The sequence below is a fragment of the Bicyclus anynana genome, chromosome 15 (assembly GCF_947172395.1).
Source record: "Bicyclus anynana chromosome 15, ilBicAnyn1.1, whole genome shotgun sequence".
Taxonomy (NCBI): Eukaryota; Metazoa; Arthropoda; class Insecta; order Lepidoptera; family Nymphalidae; genus Bicyclus; species Bicyclus anynana.
The window spans coordinates 13,309,850-13,326,388 of NC_069097.1; the positions used below are offsets into that span (position 1 = coordinate 13,309,850).

General features: G+C 38.3%; 1 protein-coding gene across 1 annotated transcript; it reads right to left on the minus strand.

The window, feature by feature from the left end:
* Positions 1-3,732: 3,732 nt before the first annotated feature.
* LOC128198793 (uncharacterized) lies at positions 3,733-8,158 on the minus strand. The gene has a single exon (XM_052885841.1). It carries the CDS (start codon positions 8,001-8,003, stop codon positions 7,269-7,271), a length of 735 nt encoding a protein of 244 aa, XP_052741801.1. The 5' UTR covers positions 8,004-8,158; the 3' UTR covers positions 3,733-7,268.
* Positions 8,159-16,539: the final 8,381 nt, after the last annotated feature.

Genomic DNA, 16,539 nt, shown 5'->3' on the forward strand with positions numbered 1-16,539 from the left:
CGATTCCGGAGGGTGTGGGTTCGAATTCAGTGCGGGGCATGTACCTCCAACTTTTCAGTTATGTGCATTTTAAGAAATTAAATATCACGTGTCTCAAACGGTGAAGGAAAACATTGTGAGGAAACCTGCATACCAGGGAATTTTCTCAATTCTCTGCGTATGTAAAGTCTGCCAGTCCGCATTGGGCCAGCGTGGTGGACTATTGGCCTAACTGCTCTCATTCTAAGAGGATACTCGAGCTCAGCAGTGAGCCGAATATGTTGATAAATGAATGACACATTCATATACTGTGCTTGTGTAGCGTCTTTGAACACGTGACAATACACTGAAGAGAGACTAAAACTAACATCTTGCTTTTATTAATACACACAAGCTCAAACCATTCAACACAAACACACTGTGCAAATGTGTTAAAGTAGCATAAAAAATAGACAATATAATAATTTTGTATCAATCACAATCAAGTATCAAGTAGCGTCAAGCCGACTACAGTCCCCCTCTATACCAAAGCGCAACGTCTCCACCATGACGTATCACCTCTGCATATTAATTCAGCGTTTAATTGCTATAATAATAATACACACGTACCCCGTACCCTCTTTGTTTTAACACCACCCCGTGAAGTCGGCAACGGTCGGTTCTATTCTTTACAACAATACACTACAATTCTATAGATTTACGGTATATTTAAATATAATTAATTTATTCTTGCCTCCTCGTGCATTACGTGGTTTGGAATATGAAAATGTGAAATTATTATAAGACAATTTTTATACGATTTTTTTTTTATTAGGTACCTAATAGGCCTGCATTTCATAGGTGTAAAAAAGTCCCTGGGGAGACTCATACATATTTATAAACATTAATTAAAATTTAAACCTAAATTTTCTTTCCATCCCAGTAAAGTGTACCTAATCACCTTTAAAAGTTCACTTTACATTGAAGAAAATAAAGGTTTAAATCTTAATACATGTTTATAAATACGGATGCATGTTCACGTCATTGCGTAGATTGGCGTAAAAAGATGACTAGATACCTACCTAAACCTATAACCAATGCCTATGAAATCCTAACCTAGCGATAGAAACAGCAGACAATCAAAGTCATTTTATGAATTTACCTAAAGATTTATTTATTCATTTTATCTAAATACCTACGCTTTCATGGCTAGATACATAGAGGCATGTCAGAATGCCCACAATATATTTTCACACCAAAAAAATACCTAGACCTGGTAGCCATTTGGCACGTCGATTATTTTTCTACAAACACTAACGCTTCGAAAACTAATAAAATGTATTGAAATGACAGATCCGATCGACAACTTGATCACGTGACCTGTAGATAGTGAATGTCATTTCCATACATATTATTAGTTTTCGAAGCGTTTTTAAAAGTAGAATCGACGTATCACATGGCTACAGAGTACAGGCCTCCTTTTGACGGCCTCCGTGGCGCAGTAGTATGTGCGGTGGATTTACAAAACGGAAGTCCTGGGTTCGATCCCCGGCTGGGCAGATTGAGATTTTCTTAATTTTTCCAGGTCTAGCTGGTGGGAGACTTCAGCCGTGGCTAGTTACCACCTTACCGACAAAGACGTACCGCCAAGCGATTTAGCGTTCCGGTACGATGCCGTGTAGAACCCGAAAGGGGTGTGGATTTTCATCCTCCTCCTACCAAGTTAGCCCGCTTCCATCTTAGACTGCATCATCACTTACCATCAGGTGAGATTGTAGTCAAGGGCTAACTTGTAAAGAATAAAAAAAGGCCCTGGTTCATTAATGTATCCGTGTAATTATTTCTTGAAATATCTAAACTAAAGGTATATTACAAGACATGTAACTATACACCAAAATATGTCAAACTAAGTTGTATTAGGAAGTATATTGTATTGACTATTGACCACAAAAGAGAATGCTTCAACGCAAGTCAACCCAAAACGAGGATCATATGTCAAAACTGACCTCATTTTTGTTGTATGTCTACTAGTAACATGCCTAACATCTTGTAACCCAAAGACCCAATCAGTGGCGTGCGCAAAGCTTTTAATTAGGGTATGCATAACTATTTTATTTTGACGGCCTCCGTGGCGCAGTGGTATGCGCGGTAGATTTACAAGACGGAGGTCCTGGGTTCGATCCCCGGATGGGCCGATTGAGGTTTGTTTAATTGGTCCAGGTCTGGCTGGTGGGAGGCTTCGGCCGTAGCTAGTAACCACCTTATCGACACCTGTATCCAACTACACCACTGCGCTACGGAGACCGTAATAGCCATTTTATAAGACACTAGCCGCGCGGTTTCACCCACGTGGTTCTCGTTCCCGTAGGAATACGGAGATAATATATAGCCTATAGCCCTGATACTAACAGATTGCTTAGACTATCCACAGATTAAATACATAGAATATTCGATTACTGATCGATGTTTGGCTGTTTTGTCAAAAGAATCGATTCTTTTTATAAACTGTTTTTATTAAAAATTTGATAAAATTGAGGTTTAAATACTTTCAAATGTAACGTTACTCCATCTTTTACTAAACTACAAGTTTTTGGCCGTTTTTTATGCCATTTAACTACACAAACCGGCATTTTTAGGGAGCTCTTTACACGACGAAAACGATTACAACAATGAAACATCGATTCTGTAGCAACAGTTTTTATAAACGCGTTAGATCATAGATTTTTGATCTTTGCCAGAGGGGTAACGGTTAGCGAGGCAAGTTCTGTTATTAATGGTCTAAGGATACGACAGATAAACAATCTGTTAATGTCAGACGTAAGCGGGACAGATATTGGTCTTACGATACTAGAATAAGACAGCTATTATATCCATCGAGATATTGACTATCGTCTGTAAGTGGACGGTTCTTGTAATTGTATCTGATATTTGAGTCTAACTTAGATAGCTAGAAGTGGCATGCATTTAAATTCGTCTATAGCCAATTATTTTAGATACTGTGGACATGCGTTATCTTTTGTGTTATAAAACTGTGACGAGGGTGCCTGAATTAGAGATATAATTTATTTGAAAAATTAATTGGATTCTTTATTTATATGATTGAATATAAATACATATCTTGATTCTTTTTTTTGAGATTACGTGTTGTGTTAATTAACTATACGATTAATTATTATTATATACTAAGATAATAAATAAGAAAGATTTGCATTTTTGTAAGCAACAAATAAACTCAAAAACTACTGGACCGATTTTAAAAATTCTTTTAACAATGGCAAGCTACATTATCAAGGAGTAACATAGGCTACATTTTATTACCTTATCCTACGGGAATGGGAACTACGCGGGTGAAACCGCGAGGTTATGCTAGTCGTAGATGATGACGCAGTGGTACCTCTGTGGCGCAGTGAAATGCGCGGTGGATTAACAAAACGGAGGTCCTGGGTTGGGAATCGAACCCAGGACCTCCGTTTTGTTAATGGCTATGCCGATTTAGGTTTTCTTAATTAGTCCAGGTCTTGCTGGTGGGAGGCTTCGGCCGTGGCAAGTTACAAAACTACCGGCAAAGACGTACCGCCAAGAAATTTTGAGTTCCGGTAGGTACGATATAGCATAGAAACCGCCAAGAGATTTTGAGTTCCGGTAGGTACGATATAGCATAGAAAAAAAAAATTAAAATGGAGCGAGATCCAATTGTGGCGCCTCTCCTGTTTGTTCCTAATAATATGTAGATACCTATATGGTATATCGGTAAGGTGCGAGTGAAAGACAGTCTTGCTCGGTAGCTAGTTTATTACTGATGACACAATGAATTGACACTCGTTATATACTACATCCCTCCAACACTAGTTTGGAAACCTGGAACAATATATACACAACGGGTATTTTTTTTGTTTACTTACTTAAAATACTGCCTATAATCTATACGTTTTCTAACTCTTCTACGAGTAGATCGCCAGACATCGGGATTAGAACTGTCAGAACTAATTGGCTCATTAACTAAATCGGAACCTGGTACGTACAACTTGTTTTCACCGTCTTCCCCAGGCTCCGCCCCTTTTTCGCCAACCGTTTCTCTTTGGTCCGTAAGGTCTTGTCCTTCATTTTCAGCGGCAGAAGGACTACTGCCTGTCTGAACCTGCAAGTCCCTCTCCTCCACCACAGCAATGTCAGGAGGGGGCGGAGATGCCGGTCCAGAAGCCGGTGGCTCAGTAAGCGACGGCGCGGGGACTGACGGATGCGGTGAAAATGGCGTAACTGAACTATGAGGCGTTTGTAGACAATCATCTAAGTTTACATCACTTCCAGTATATTTTCTGACCTGGTCAATATGCCTGTTACAATTTGTCTTATAATCTTCAAAGTAAATTTGTAACATTCGCGATCCTATAATTTTTTTTACTACGCCCACGCACCAGATACCTTTTTTCGCAATATACCATTTAGCCCAAACAGTTTCACCTACAATAAAATTACGACTTTGATTTAATGTTGGCTTGTCTTGTTTATCAAATTGCTTAGGCGGTAAAATTAAATCCAATCTAGATCTTAAATTCCGACCTATCATCAGCATAGCCGGTGTGGCCCCTGTTGCGCAATGTACACTATTTCTATAGTTAAAAAGAAAACTAAGGAGTTTCTCATTGACATGTTTTTGGCATTTACCTTCAGATAGAATGCATTTTATCATTTTTTTACATGTTTTTACAGAGTTCTCTGCCTGTCCATTGCTAGCTGGATGATAGATCGGTGACGTAAGATATTGTATTCCGTTCATTCTACAAAAGTTATGAAATTCCGCCGAACTTATCTTAACATCATTATCCGAGATTAGCACAGCGGGAACGCCAAATTTAGAGAACATTTCTTTTAACTTAAAAATAAGCGCACCGGTAGATGTGCCCCGGTCCATATAAATGCATTCTAACCATTTAGAATATGCATCCACGACAATTAAATAAATTGACTGGCCGATAGAAAAATAATCTAGGTGGATTCGATGCCATGGCCCCGGCGGGCGAGGCCACGGCGCCGGCGGCGCGCGCGGCGGCGCACTGCGCAGGCCTGCGCACGTCTGACACGAGTTCACCATCCGTTCGATTTGCGAGTCGATCTGAGGCCACCACATTTTTCCGCGAGCCATATTTTTAGTTTTTGTTATGCCGAAATGAGATGAATGTAGTTCTTTTAACATACTTTCTCTGTAGGCGACCGGAATTACTATTCTATGGCCCCGTAATAAACAGCCATCCACCACTTCTAGATCTCCTTTACATAGGAAATACGGCAATATTGATTTACACTTTATTTTCCTAGGCCAACCTTTACTCATGTATTTCATTACTGTTTTCAGTACCTTGTCCGCCGCGGTCGCGTGTCTAATATCACTGAACAATACCGGTTCCGCGTTCGACTCGAAGAATAAGAAATATTTAGCGTAACCGTCCTCTCGTTCATTATCTAATGTTACCGATATGGGTGAGCGAGAAAAGAAATCTGCGATTTGGTTATTCTTGCCATCTATATACTGTACTGTATAATTATAAGCGGATAATATTACTGCGTATCTTTGTAAACGTAAGGCTGCAGTGACAGAAATGCCTTTGTTTTTACCAAAAATAGATAGTAACGGCCTATGATCCGTCTTCAGTATAAACGGTTCCTGACGTCCATATAAATATTGATGAAAATATTTCACACCAAAAATTATAGCCGTCGCCTCTTTCTGTATTTGGCTATAGTTCTTTTCGCTCTGCGTTAAGGAACGGGACGCAAATGCAATAGGACGCTCGCGGCCTTCGGCGTCTCTGTGAGCGAGTACTGCTCCCAAGCCACACGGCCCCGCATCCACGGTGAGGAGAAGGGGGGCGGCGGGGTCGAAATGTGCTAAGACGCGCTCGCTAGCTAGCTCGCGCTTCACGCTCTCGAATGCCGCTTGCTGCCGCTCGCTCCAATGCCACTGTGCGCCTGAGCGTAATAACTCATGCAGTGGACTTAGCAACGCCGACGCACCCGGAATGAATTTCCTATAATAATTAACGACTCCCAAAAAACGCTTGACCCCGAGCACGTTCGCGGGCGCGGGCGCTTTGAGTATCGCTTCGACTTTCGTAGGACATGTTTTTAACCCTGTCTTATCTATCACGTACCCTAAGTACGTCACATTATTTTTGAAAAAAACGCATTTGTCTTTTTGCAAACGTAAACCTGCGTCTTGCAATCTACTTAAAACCGAATGAAGTCTAGACATATGAATTTCCCTTGTTGGTCCAGTTATACAAACATCATCTAGCCAGACGCTAACTCCATCCAGCCCTGCTAATAATGTTTCCATCGCTCTCTGGAATATTGCTGGGGCATTAGCTAGCCCGTAAACCAGACGGGTATAAGCGAACATCCCTTTTTCAGAATTGATAGTCGTAAGGTTTTGAGATGACTCCGATAATTTAAATTGATTATAAGCATTACTTAGGTCAATTTTCGAATAACACTCTCCCCCTCCTAGTCTAGAAAAAACCTCCTCGATCCTAGGTAAGGGGTATTTATCTATCTTTAGGTCTTTATTTAATGTACACGAATAATCTCCAGCAATTCTTAATTTCCCGTTTTCTTTTAGCACTGGAACTATCGGGGTAGCATACTCTGAGTGGTTAACAGGCTTGAGAATTCCTAATTTAACTAATCTATCGAGTTCCGCGTTAACTTGGTCTCTCAATGCGAAAGGAACGGATCGTGGCTTAAAAAACTTCGGTTTCGCATCATCTTTTAAGTGCAATTCAACTTCAAACTTATTAAAACATCCTAAATCATCCTTCCAAATCTCTGGGTATTGACTTAACAACCGCTGCACATCTTCAGTAGGCCTACTTTTACAAATTAAATTATTATTATTAGACGATACAAAAGAAATTCCAAACTTAGCCATAAAATCACGACCTAGTAACGGGGGGCCCCCGTTTTTAATAATATAAAATTTAATTTTATTTGTTTTATTATTATACGTAATTTCACTAATAAAATATCCTAAAGGTGTAATTTTATGACCAGTATATACGCACATTCGCAGATCACCATTATGTAGTTTAGAATTCTTAAAATATTTTAAATAAAAATTCTCTGATAACACAGATACACCCGAACCAGAGTCTAATTCCATATGTAACTGAGTATTGTTCACGTTTACTGTTAATAATATGGGCTTATAGTCTACGTACCTCATGTTAAAAAGGTCACACTCCCTGCAATCCCTCCCTGCAAGAGGGTCTTGGGCACACCCTTCCGATTGTGCACCGATGTTATGCACATTAGATTTATTTTTGCACATTTACTAAATGCCCTCCCCCACAGGATCTGCACTTCAGGTTACGGAACCTGCACTTATCGGCACTATGGGATCGCAACCCGCACACACTACAGCGCTGCATTACACTCGATCTATCCTCCGATCGACTCGGCTTGGCCTGAGCCTGGCCGTGGCCAGCCTTCCGCTGCTCACCGACGCGAAATACTGGCTCCTCTTTCACGACGACGCGCGCCTGTCGCGCACAAGCCGTCTTCTGTGCCACTTCCAAGGCTTGTCCGAATGTCAAGGTTTTCGAATCACATTCGAAGAGTTTATCACGCTCCGGCCCTGCTCGGAAGCCCAGAACGAAACGGTCGCGCAGGAGCGTGTCCAGCTCAGCACCGAAGTCACAATATACGGCCAACCCTCTTAGCCGTGCCGCCCATTCTTCGATACTCTCACCGTCCGATCTGCTTGCTTCGTAGAATTTTGCCCTGTCTGCGAAGGTCGACCTTTTTGGCGTAAAATGCTGGTTTAGCGCTTCTACCAGCTCAGTATAACTACATACTTCGAGCTTCTTTGGGTGCACCAAATTTCGAATTAACCGATATGAGTCATCCGAGAGATGTGTCAATAACACTGCACTTTGACTATCATCAGAGATTTTATTTAACTTTATAAACTGTGTTAATTTACTGTGAAACACTTCCCACTCATTAATTTTATAGTCAAAAGAAGCTAAGTTTCCGAGATAAGAACTCATTTTTTATTTTTTTATTTTAAACGCGGGTATGTACACGACTCGTCGCCAGTTGGTATATCGGTAAGGTGCGAGTGAAAGACAGTCTTGCTCGGTAGCTAGTTTATTACTGATGACACAATGAATTGACACTCGTTATATACTACACTATACCAAATCATGAGTGTAAAGTAAGAATGGAACGCGAAGATCTCGACCTGTGGGGTGACCAATTGAAAATCAGGCGCAGTACCATCTACGGTTGACTAGGATTATCATTTGGGCGCTCTCTAGGATTTGGCGCCTGGAGCGACTGCTCCATTCGCCGGCCCTGCCTGTATGTCAGGGCTCGCTTCCGCTGTCGCGATTCAAAACGCTCTCACTGAGGCGTATGCATGAGTATTGACCCTGTATCACCTCATTTACTATGTGTAAATTTGAGCAATTCGCTAATTGCAACTAATTAGAATGCAGACAAAAAAGGTTCACTCTTCTAAGGTGTGGGGTACAATAAAAGTTTATTATTTCATTCATTCATTCATTAGTTCCTGATTAGTTACTTAAAGCGACTTGTTTGATATTTTCTAAACAACCAGTGCGAGTTTGGAACCCTCTTAACTTTTTGACCAATTATATTATTATTATCTAAGATAAGAAACATAAGATTAAGAAAAAGTGGAGAAAAAAAAAAACAGATAGAGACTGCTGGTCATCTCTGGACCTCCTCCAGAAATGACTAGTATTCTCTTCACCCTCAAATAGAGGGATTCGCACTATTTTTTAAAAACTTTGTGTATGTTAAAGTAATCTACTTCGGAATGTACGAAAACTTAAAAATTGTAATTTTTTTCGTTTTGTAACAAAATTGTAATGTACAATTTTATTAACCTAGATCTACATATTATCAACTATAAGTTCACTATGTATCATTTACTTATGTGCGAAATAAAAGGCTTTTTATTTTATTTATTTATTAACTAAGCCTTATTGAAATAAATGAACTTTGACATGACTTTGACTCAACTTAGTGGTCAAAACTGTTCTTTCTTTTACCTTTACATAGTAACTCTAACCCCGAATTCCAATGGTTCTTTTAAATATACGATAAGTCGACCAACACTGCGTTTTCTAGTGCGGGGTTGCCATTCCAGCACCTGGGGACCCCAACGTCCATCGGTTCTACGAACTGCCCAATGCCATTTCAGCTTCGCGTCTCACTGAACTATGTGAGTGTCTTTGGTTCGTCTGCGGATCTCCTCATTTCTGATTCGATCACGCAGAGAAGATCAGTCAGATAGTCAGCGTCCAAGTCTCGGATCCATAGATCATCACTGGCAACACGCACTGTTCGAAGACTTTCGTCTTCTGTCACTGAGAAATTTTTAACGTAAAAATGTCGCGGAGTTTCCCGAACGCTGCCCAACCGAGCAGGATTCGGCAGTTCACCTCTTTCTCGAAATTGAATCTACCTAACTAGACACTGTGTGTCTTAGGTATACATATATATCCGTCTATAATTTCGAGGCCAGGGTCGTCAACAATAACTGTGTGAAGATGTACATGATCTATGGTTATGGCTAACCATTGGACCAAAGACGGAGCGTTATAAAACGCTATCACTGTAACCTAATGCCGATTAAGGTACGACTAGTGTGTATTGACCCTTATGAACTGATGTGTGAATTTGAACAATTTGCAAGCTGCAACTAATTGAAGCGCAGACAATAAACACTTGTATAGACATTTTGGTTACTTACCTTTGAATTTTTTTGGAGTTTATTCCTTAAGAATCGATTTTTTATATATAAGGCGCCCGGTATGAGAAAAATCCGAGGGGTAAAACCAACTGAACTACCTACCAACCTATTCTGCGCACCTTTCACCGTACGTAGCCGCCATAGCGTGCACATGCCTAGCGCGTCCGCACGCACGTGCACGCTGTTGGCGGGCGCGCACGCAGCGCTGCACCTCGGTTGCGCACCTTTCACTTTTCAGGCGTTGCTATTGAAAAGAGTAAACTCCATTCGTGCGTCGGAGCTGACACACTTTTTATTTTTATAAAAAACTAACGGATGCCTGCGACTTCGGTTGAGTGGTTTTTTGTTTGTCATAAATCAAGTAACTATGATTTTACGGGGATAAAATGTAGCTTTTGTTTATTGTTTATAACAATAGGTTATATTAGGTTAATAGCAATTAGTAAGGATATTATCAATATTGATGAATATTTTTATTTTAAACGCGAAAGTTTGTGTGAAAAATTAAAAAAAAAATGTGTATGTTTGGATGTATGTTTGAATGTTTGTTACTCTTTAACGCCGCTACTACTTAAGCGATTTGGCTGAAATTTGGAATAGAAATAAATTATACTCTGGATTAACTAACACATAGGCTACTGTTTATCCCGAAAAAATCCCGAGATTTGCGAAAACTGATGATTTTGATGATAAGAATGTTTGTTACTCTTTCACGCCTCGACTACATAACCAAATTAGCTGAAATTTGGTATTGATATACATTATAGCCTGGATTAACACATAGGCTACCTTTTATCCCGGAAAATTCCATGGTTCCTAAAAGTCCGTCCGTCTAACGTCGCATGCGTCCGCTAGTTTTATTATAATGTAGGTTACCATTGCGTTCTACTTTAATAACATTTTGACATTTCTTATTTTTTTAATTCGTTGACTTTAAAAGCTTATAGATTCAAGGATTCCACTCGCTGCTTCTTGCGCAGGTATATCAATGGACCAAAACTCAATCGTTTCGCGTCCCCGGAATAATTTATTTTTATATCTATTCAATGCAAATGGGAGATCTTACCGTCCGGGACATTCTCTCACGGAAACATTCGTAACTTGCACCGCACATACTAATGTGCAATATGATCGGTTGGACTGATGCAGGACGGACCAGACTTGACAGTGTTTTGTTATTAAGTATTTTTTTTTTATTCTTTACAAGTTAGTAAGTGATGATGTAATCTAAGATGGAAGCAGACTAACTTGTTAGGAGGAAGATGAAAATCCACACTCCTTTCGGTTTCTACACGACATCGTACCGGAACGCTAAATCGCTTGGCGGTACGTCTTTGTCGGTAGGGTGGTAACTAGCCACGGCCGAAGCCTCCCACCAGCTAGACCTGGACCAATTAAGAAAACCTTAATCGGCCCAGCCGGGGATCGAACCCAGGACCTCCGTCATTAAATCCACCGCGCATACCACTGCGCCACGGAGGCACATTTTAAGATCTATTTGCAAAAGAAATATTATTTACCCCGAAAATATTAATTTTAGAACACAAATATTTCTTGAAATTAATTTTCGGAAAAGAATATAATACCAGAGTTATGGGAAATATTCCCTAGCATCCTGTATATAAACTCCTAAAAACTCTGTTTGTCGCCGTTAGCTTACTTGCGATTGGTTGCTAGCCCAACTTTATACGTATTGCTTACTAGACAACTAATAATAACTAATAGACAAAGTTAAAGTTTTTGTTTTGTTGCCATTAAAGTTTACAGATTTATTGATTTCTAATGAGCTTTTTCTACTAATCATTAGGTCAATGATTTGAATTTATACAAAATAAGCGTGTGAGTAATAGTGACATTAACAAGAGGAAATAATAAATCATTTAAATTTTATTAACACTAAAATACACTAGAATTTTTAATAATATCATTGGCTTTTCCTTATTCCACTTAAGTGGAGTCGGCACAATATTACTTCCTCTTTCTCCATTCTTCTTTGTCATAACTCATAAGCCAACACCTCACTTTTACACTTTTACACACTTTTCTTCTTTCTTTCACTTCAACCATCTCTTATTTAGTCTCCCTCTTATTTTCTGTCGATTGAACTAAACTATAACCACACAATAATTTAAAGTAATCTTTATTTATTTAACTTAAACCGTAAAATTTACTGGCTTAAGCCCCAAAAAAACACGTTAAACACTTATAGTTAAGCCACGCTTGAACCTTTTCAAGTGCAATATCATACAAAATTCTTTAAGCCTCTTATATCCATTTTCCAATAGTTAGTATATTGAATATTATACTAAACGTATTCCCATTTACATCCAAACGCACCATAAATGATGTAAGGCCTCATCGAGAGATATTTCATAATACATTATTTATTGGCTATCCAATCCACTAGATCGTCCGTCCAATATTTTAAAACGCCGAGAAGATTAACCGCCGGCTTCCATACATTCCTTTTCAACGTCCAACCGAAAATTATCGGTACTTAATGGCCGAAAGAACCGGCCCCGGGCGTTGCCTATAAACATCTCAAACTTATAGCTTAGAAAAATTTCCTAATCTATGGCTACCCAACTAAGGAATTTTATCATTTCGACCGTCTTAAAGTAGAGAACCAGTTGTGTGACCGTAAAATGAAAAAAATCTCTAGTCGACGACTGCGTTGGATTGTAAACCGTATACCGTGAAAGTAGAGTCCACTTTCTTTTGGTTGAATGCGACTGGTTACTGCGTTCTGGCATCGTGGTGATGTGATCAAAAACTAATGAGTAAAGAACGTTGAACCCTACCAGTTTTGGAGTCTTCAGCTTTAGTATTCCGTAGGTATATCATTAAAACAACAACAACAACTTTATGTTATGTTTAAATACTTACCTACTAATGTTTAATGACTCACATAGCATGCTGAATGGAATTAATTTTTCAGAAATTCTCCTACTTATGTACTTTTTTGTGTCAAAATTCAAAATCAAAAATTCATTTATTTCAAGTAGGCTCAGTTTACAAGCACTTTTGACACGTCAGTTGACTATTTGTAAAGATTCTACCACCGGTTCGGAAGGCAGGTTCTGCTGAGAAGATACCGGCAAGAAACTCAACAGTTGCTCTTTTGAAAAAGTCATACAGTATTACAATTTACATTTGATAACAATTAAATTACAATTTCTTATAGTTTTATTTCCTGTGTGAAGGTGGAAGCTGATCCAATGGCCTCCAAGCACCTTTGTCGTTAAGGAACTCATCAATAGTGTAGTAACCTCGACTAAGTAAATGTTTTTAACACATTGGTTAAAGATGTGCATTGACAAGTCCATCACAGTATTGGGGATCTTGTTATAGAAGAGTACACCCAAACCCACAAAAGATTTTTTAACTCTTTGGAGACGATATGCAGAAATAACTAACTTATGCCCGTGTCTAGTAAGACGTGGGTTTAGATCTCCTTTTCGTTTGTACAAATTAATATTTTGTCTCACATAAACTATACTGTTATATATATACTGACAGGCTACTGTTAAAATGCCTATTTCTTTAAACTTTTGACGAAGGGACTCGCGTGATTTTAGTTGATATATTGCTCGAATTGCTCTTTTTTGAAGTGTAATTCCCTTTTGTCAGATACACTTTTAGAATGTCCCAGGCTGCATGCTCTAATGGCAAGGTTCGATTATTTTAACATTAGAAACCAGATTTTTACCTTACACATTATTACCTTGGTGTTGCACTGCACTATACGATTGTGTGTGTGTGTGTGGAGCCGTGATAGCCCAGTGGAAATGACCTCTGCCTCCGATTCCGGAGGGTGTGGGTTCGAATCCAGTCCGAGGTATGCACCTCCAACTTTTCAGTTGTGTGCATTTAAGAAATTAAATATCACGTGTCTCAAACGGTGAAGGAAAAACATCGTGAAGAAACCTGCATACTAGAGAATTATCTTAATTCTCTGCGTGTGTGAAGTCTACCAATCCGCATTAGGCCAGCGTGGTGGACTATTGGCCTAACCCCTCTCATTCTGAGAGGATTTTCGAGCTCAGCAGTGTGCCGAATATGGGTTGATAATGATGATACGATTATGTACTTAGTTCTGGATGATTTAGTATAATGGTGGTAAATAAAAAAATATATAAACTTTAGCTGAGTTTATTATGGGCTCTTCTCGGACCACCCTCGCTATTTTAATTATAAGTTTTCGACTTTACTTACCATCATTAAATCATGACATAACTTGACGTTTCAAAAGCTTGTAAACTAAGCCTTGAAATAAATAAATTTTGAATTTTATCTCAGGGATTGAGGAACATAGATAAACATTTACTTAGTCGAGGGTACTACAACATTGATGAGTTCCTTAATGATAAAGATGCTTGGAGGCCATTGGATCAGATTCCACCTTCACACAGGAAGTAAAACTATAAGAAATTGTAATGTTGTCATCAATTGTAAATTATACTATTGTATGATTTTTTAAAAAGAGTAATGGTGAGTTTCTTGCCGGTTTCTTCTCAGCAGACCTGCCTTTCGAACCGGTAGTAGAATCTTTACAAATAGTCAACTAACGTATCAAAAGTGCTTGTAAACTGAGCCTACTTGAAATAAATGAATTTTGAATTTTAAAGGTTTTTAACTAGGGTATACACTATAAAAGCAAAAATTTGAAAATTCCTTGTCAAACTACGTATTCTGTGGGACAACATAGGTTTGTATCAAGCCTTTAGGGTATGCAGTGGATTTTTGCATCTATGAAGTCCACGCCACTGGCCACTACAGTGCAGGCCTACCCTATAGGAGACGGGATATGTAGCTAAGGTTCAATACGCAGCCCTAAGCCCACCAACCCGCATTAAGGGTTGGTGGGCTTAGGGCTTAGTAATGTAATAATAGGCTAGTTGACAGCTCTTTTAAATGGTTCTTGTTTATTATAGTTCTACTAAATTGAAAAAAAAAATATCATATTTTTCAAACGTGATTAGATGAAAAAACTAATTTTTTTTTTTTTTGACAATACGTGACAAAACACTGTCAGCCATGATGGTCTATATTTTCACTGTTTCATAACATCACGCTAACAAATCCCTTGTCAAACGTAGCGATTGAAAAAAATATTAGTTACCAATTATTATTAAAGACATTTCCTAGTAGATAAAGCCCGTACATGGCAACACAGAAATAAATCATAAAATCATTAACTTCTGTTCTCTAGAAATAAACATCGTTTCCTAACTCTTTAAGGACATATCAACTAGGGTTGATGTAATTTACCTAGCTATTATCACAATTTCTAAAATGGCGGAATACAGTGAGCGAGTGAATGATATAGCTCATTTTTATCGTTCACCCGCTAACTATCTAAGTGTAGTTATAGCCCGTACAAGGGGTCATAAAAACAAATCATACGATTTTTTTTAAATCATACACTACTACTTTATAGAAATAAACATCGTTCCCTAACTCATTAAGGAAAAATATGAACTAGAGTTGATATAATTTAACCTAGCTATTATCACAATTTCTAAAATGGCGGAATACAGTGAGCGAGTGAATGATATAGCTCATTTTTATCGTTCACCCGCTAACTGTATAAGTGTAATTATAGCCCGTACAAGGGGGCATAAAAATAAATCATACGATTTTGTTAAAAAAAATCATACACTACTTTCTAGAAATAAATATTGTTCCCTAACTCATTAAGGAAAAATGTGAACTAGAGTTGATGTAAATTACCTAGCTATCACAATTTCTAAAATGGCGGAATACAGTGAGCGAGTGAATGATATAGCTCATTTTTATCGTTCACCCGCTAACTGTATAAGTGTAATTATAGCCCGTACAAGGGGGCATAAAAATAAATCATACGATTTTGTTAAAAAAAATCATACACTACTTTCTAGAAATAAATATTGTTCCCTAACTCATTAAGGAAAAATGTGAACTAGAGTTGATGTAAATTACCTAGCTATCACAATTTCTAAAATGGCGGAATACAGTGAGCGAGTGAATGATATAGCTCATTTTTATCGTTCACCCGCTAACTATCTAAGTGTAGTTATAGCCCGTACAAAGGGCCTTACAAATAAATCATGCTATTTTTTTTAAATCATACACTACTACTTTCTAGAAATAAATATCGTTCCCTAACTCATTAAGGAAAAATGTGAACTAGAGTTTATGTAATTTACCTAGCTATTATCACAATTTCTAAAATGGCGGAATACAGTGAGCGAGTGAATGATATAGCTCATTTTTATCGTTCACCAGCTAACTATCTAAGTGTAGTTATAGCCCGGTCACAAAAATAAATCATACGATTTTTTTTTCAATCATAAACTACTGCTTTATAGAAATAAATATTGTTCCCTAACTCATTAAGGATAAATATGAACTAGAGTTGATGTAACTTACCTAGCTATTATCACAATTTCTAAAATGGCGGAATACAGTGAGCGAGTGAATGATATAGGTCCTTTTTATCATTCACCCGCTAACTATCTAAGTGTAGTTATAGCCCGTACAAGGGACCTTACAAATAAATCATACGATTTTTTTATAAAATCATACACTACTACTTATTTCTAGAAATAAACATCGTTCCCTAACTCTTTAAGGAAATATATCAACTAGGGTTGATGTAATTTACCTAGCTATTATCACAATTTCTAAAATGGCGGAATACAGTGAGCGAGTGAATGATATAGCTCATTTTTATCGTTCACCAGCTAACTATCTAAGTGTAGTTATAGCCCGTACAAGGAGCCATTTAAATAAATCATAGACCAGTCGGCATTACGGCTGTC

Coding starts and splice junctions, on each gene's coding strand:
- LOC128198793 (XM_052885841.1), bottom strand. CDS start 8,003: ATGAGTTCTTATCTCGGAAACTTAGCTTCTTTTGACTATAAAATTAAT.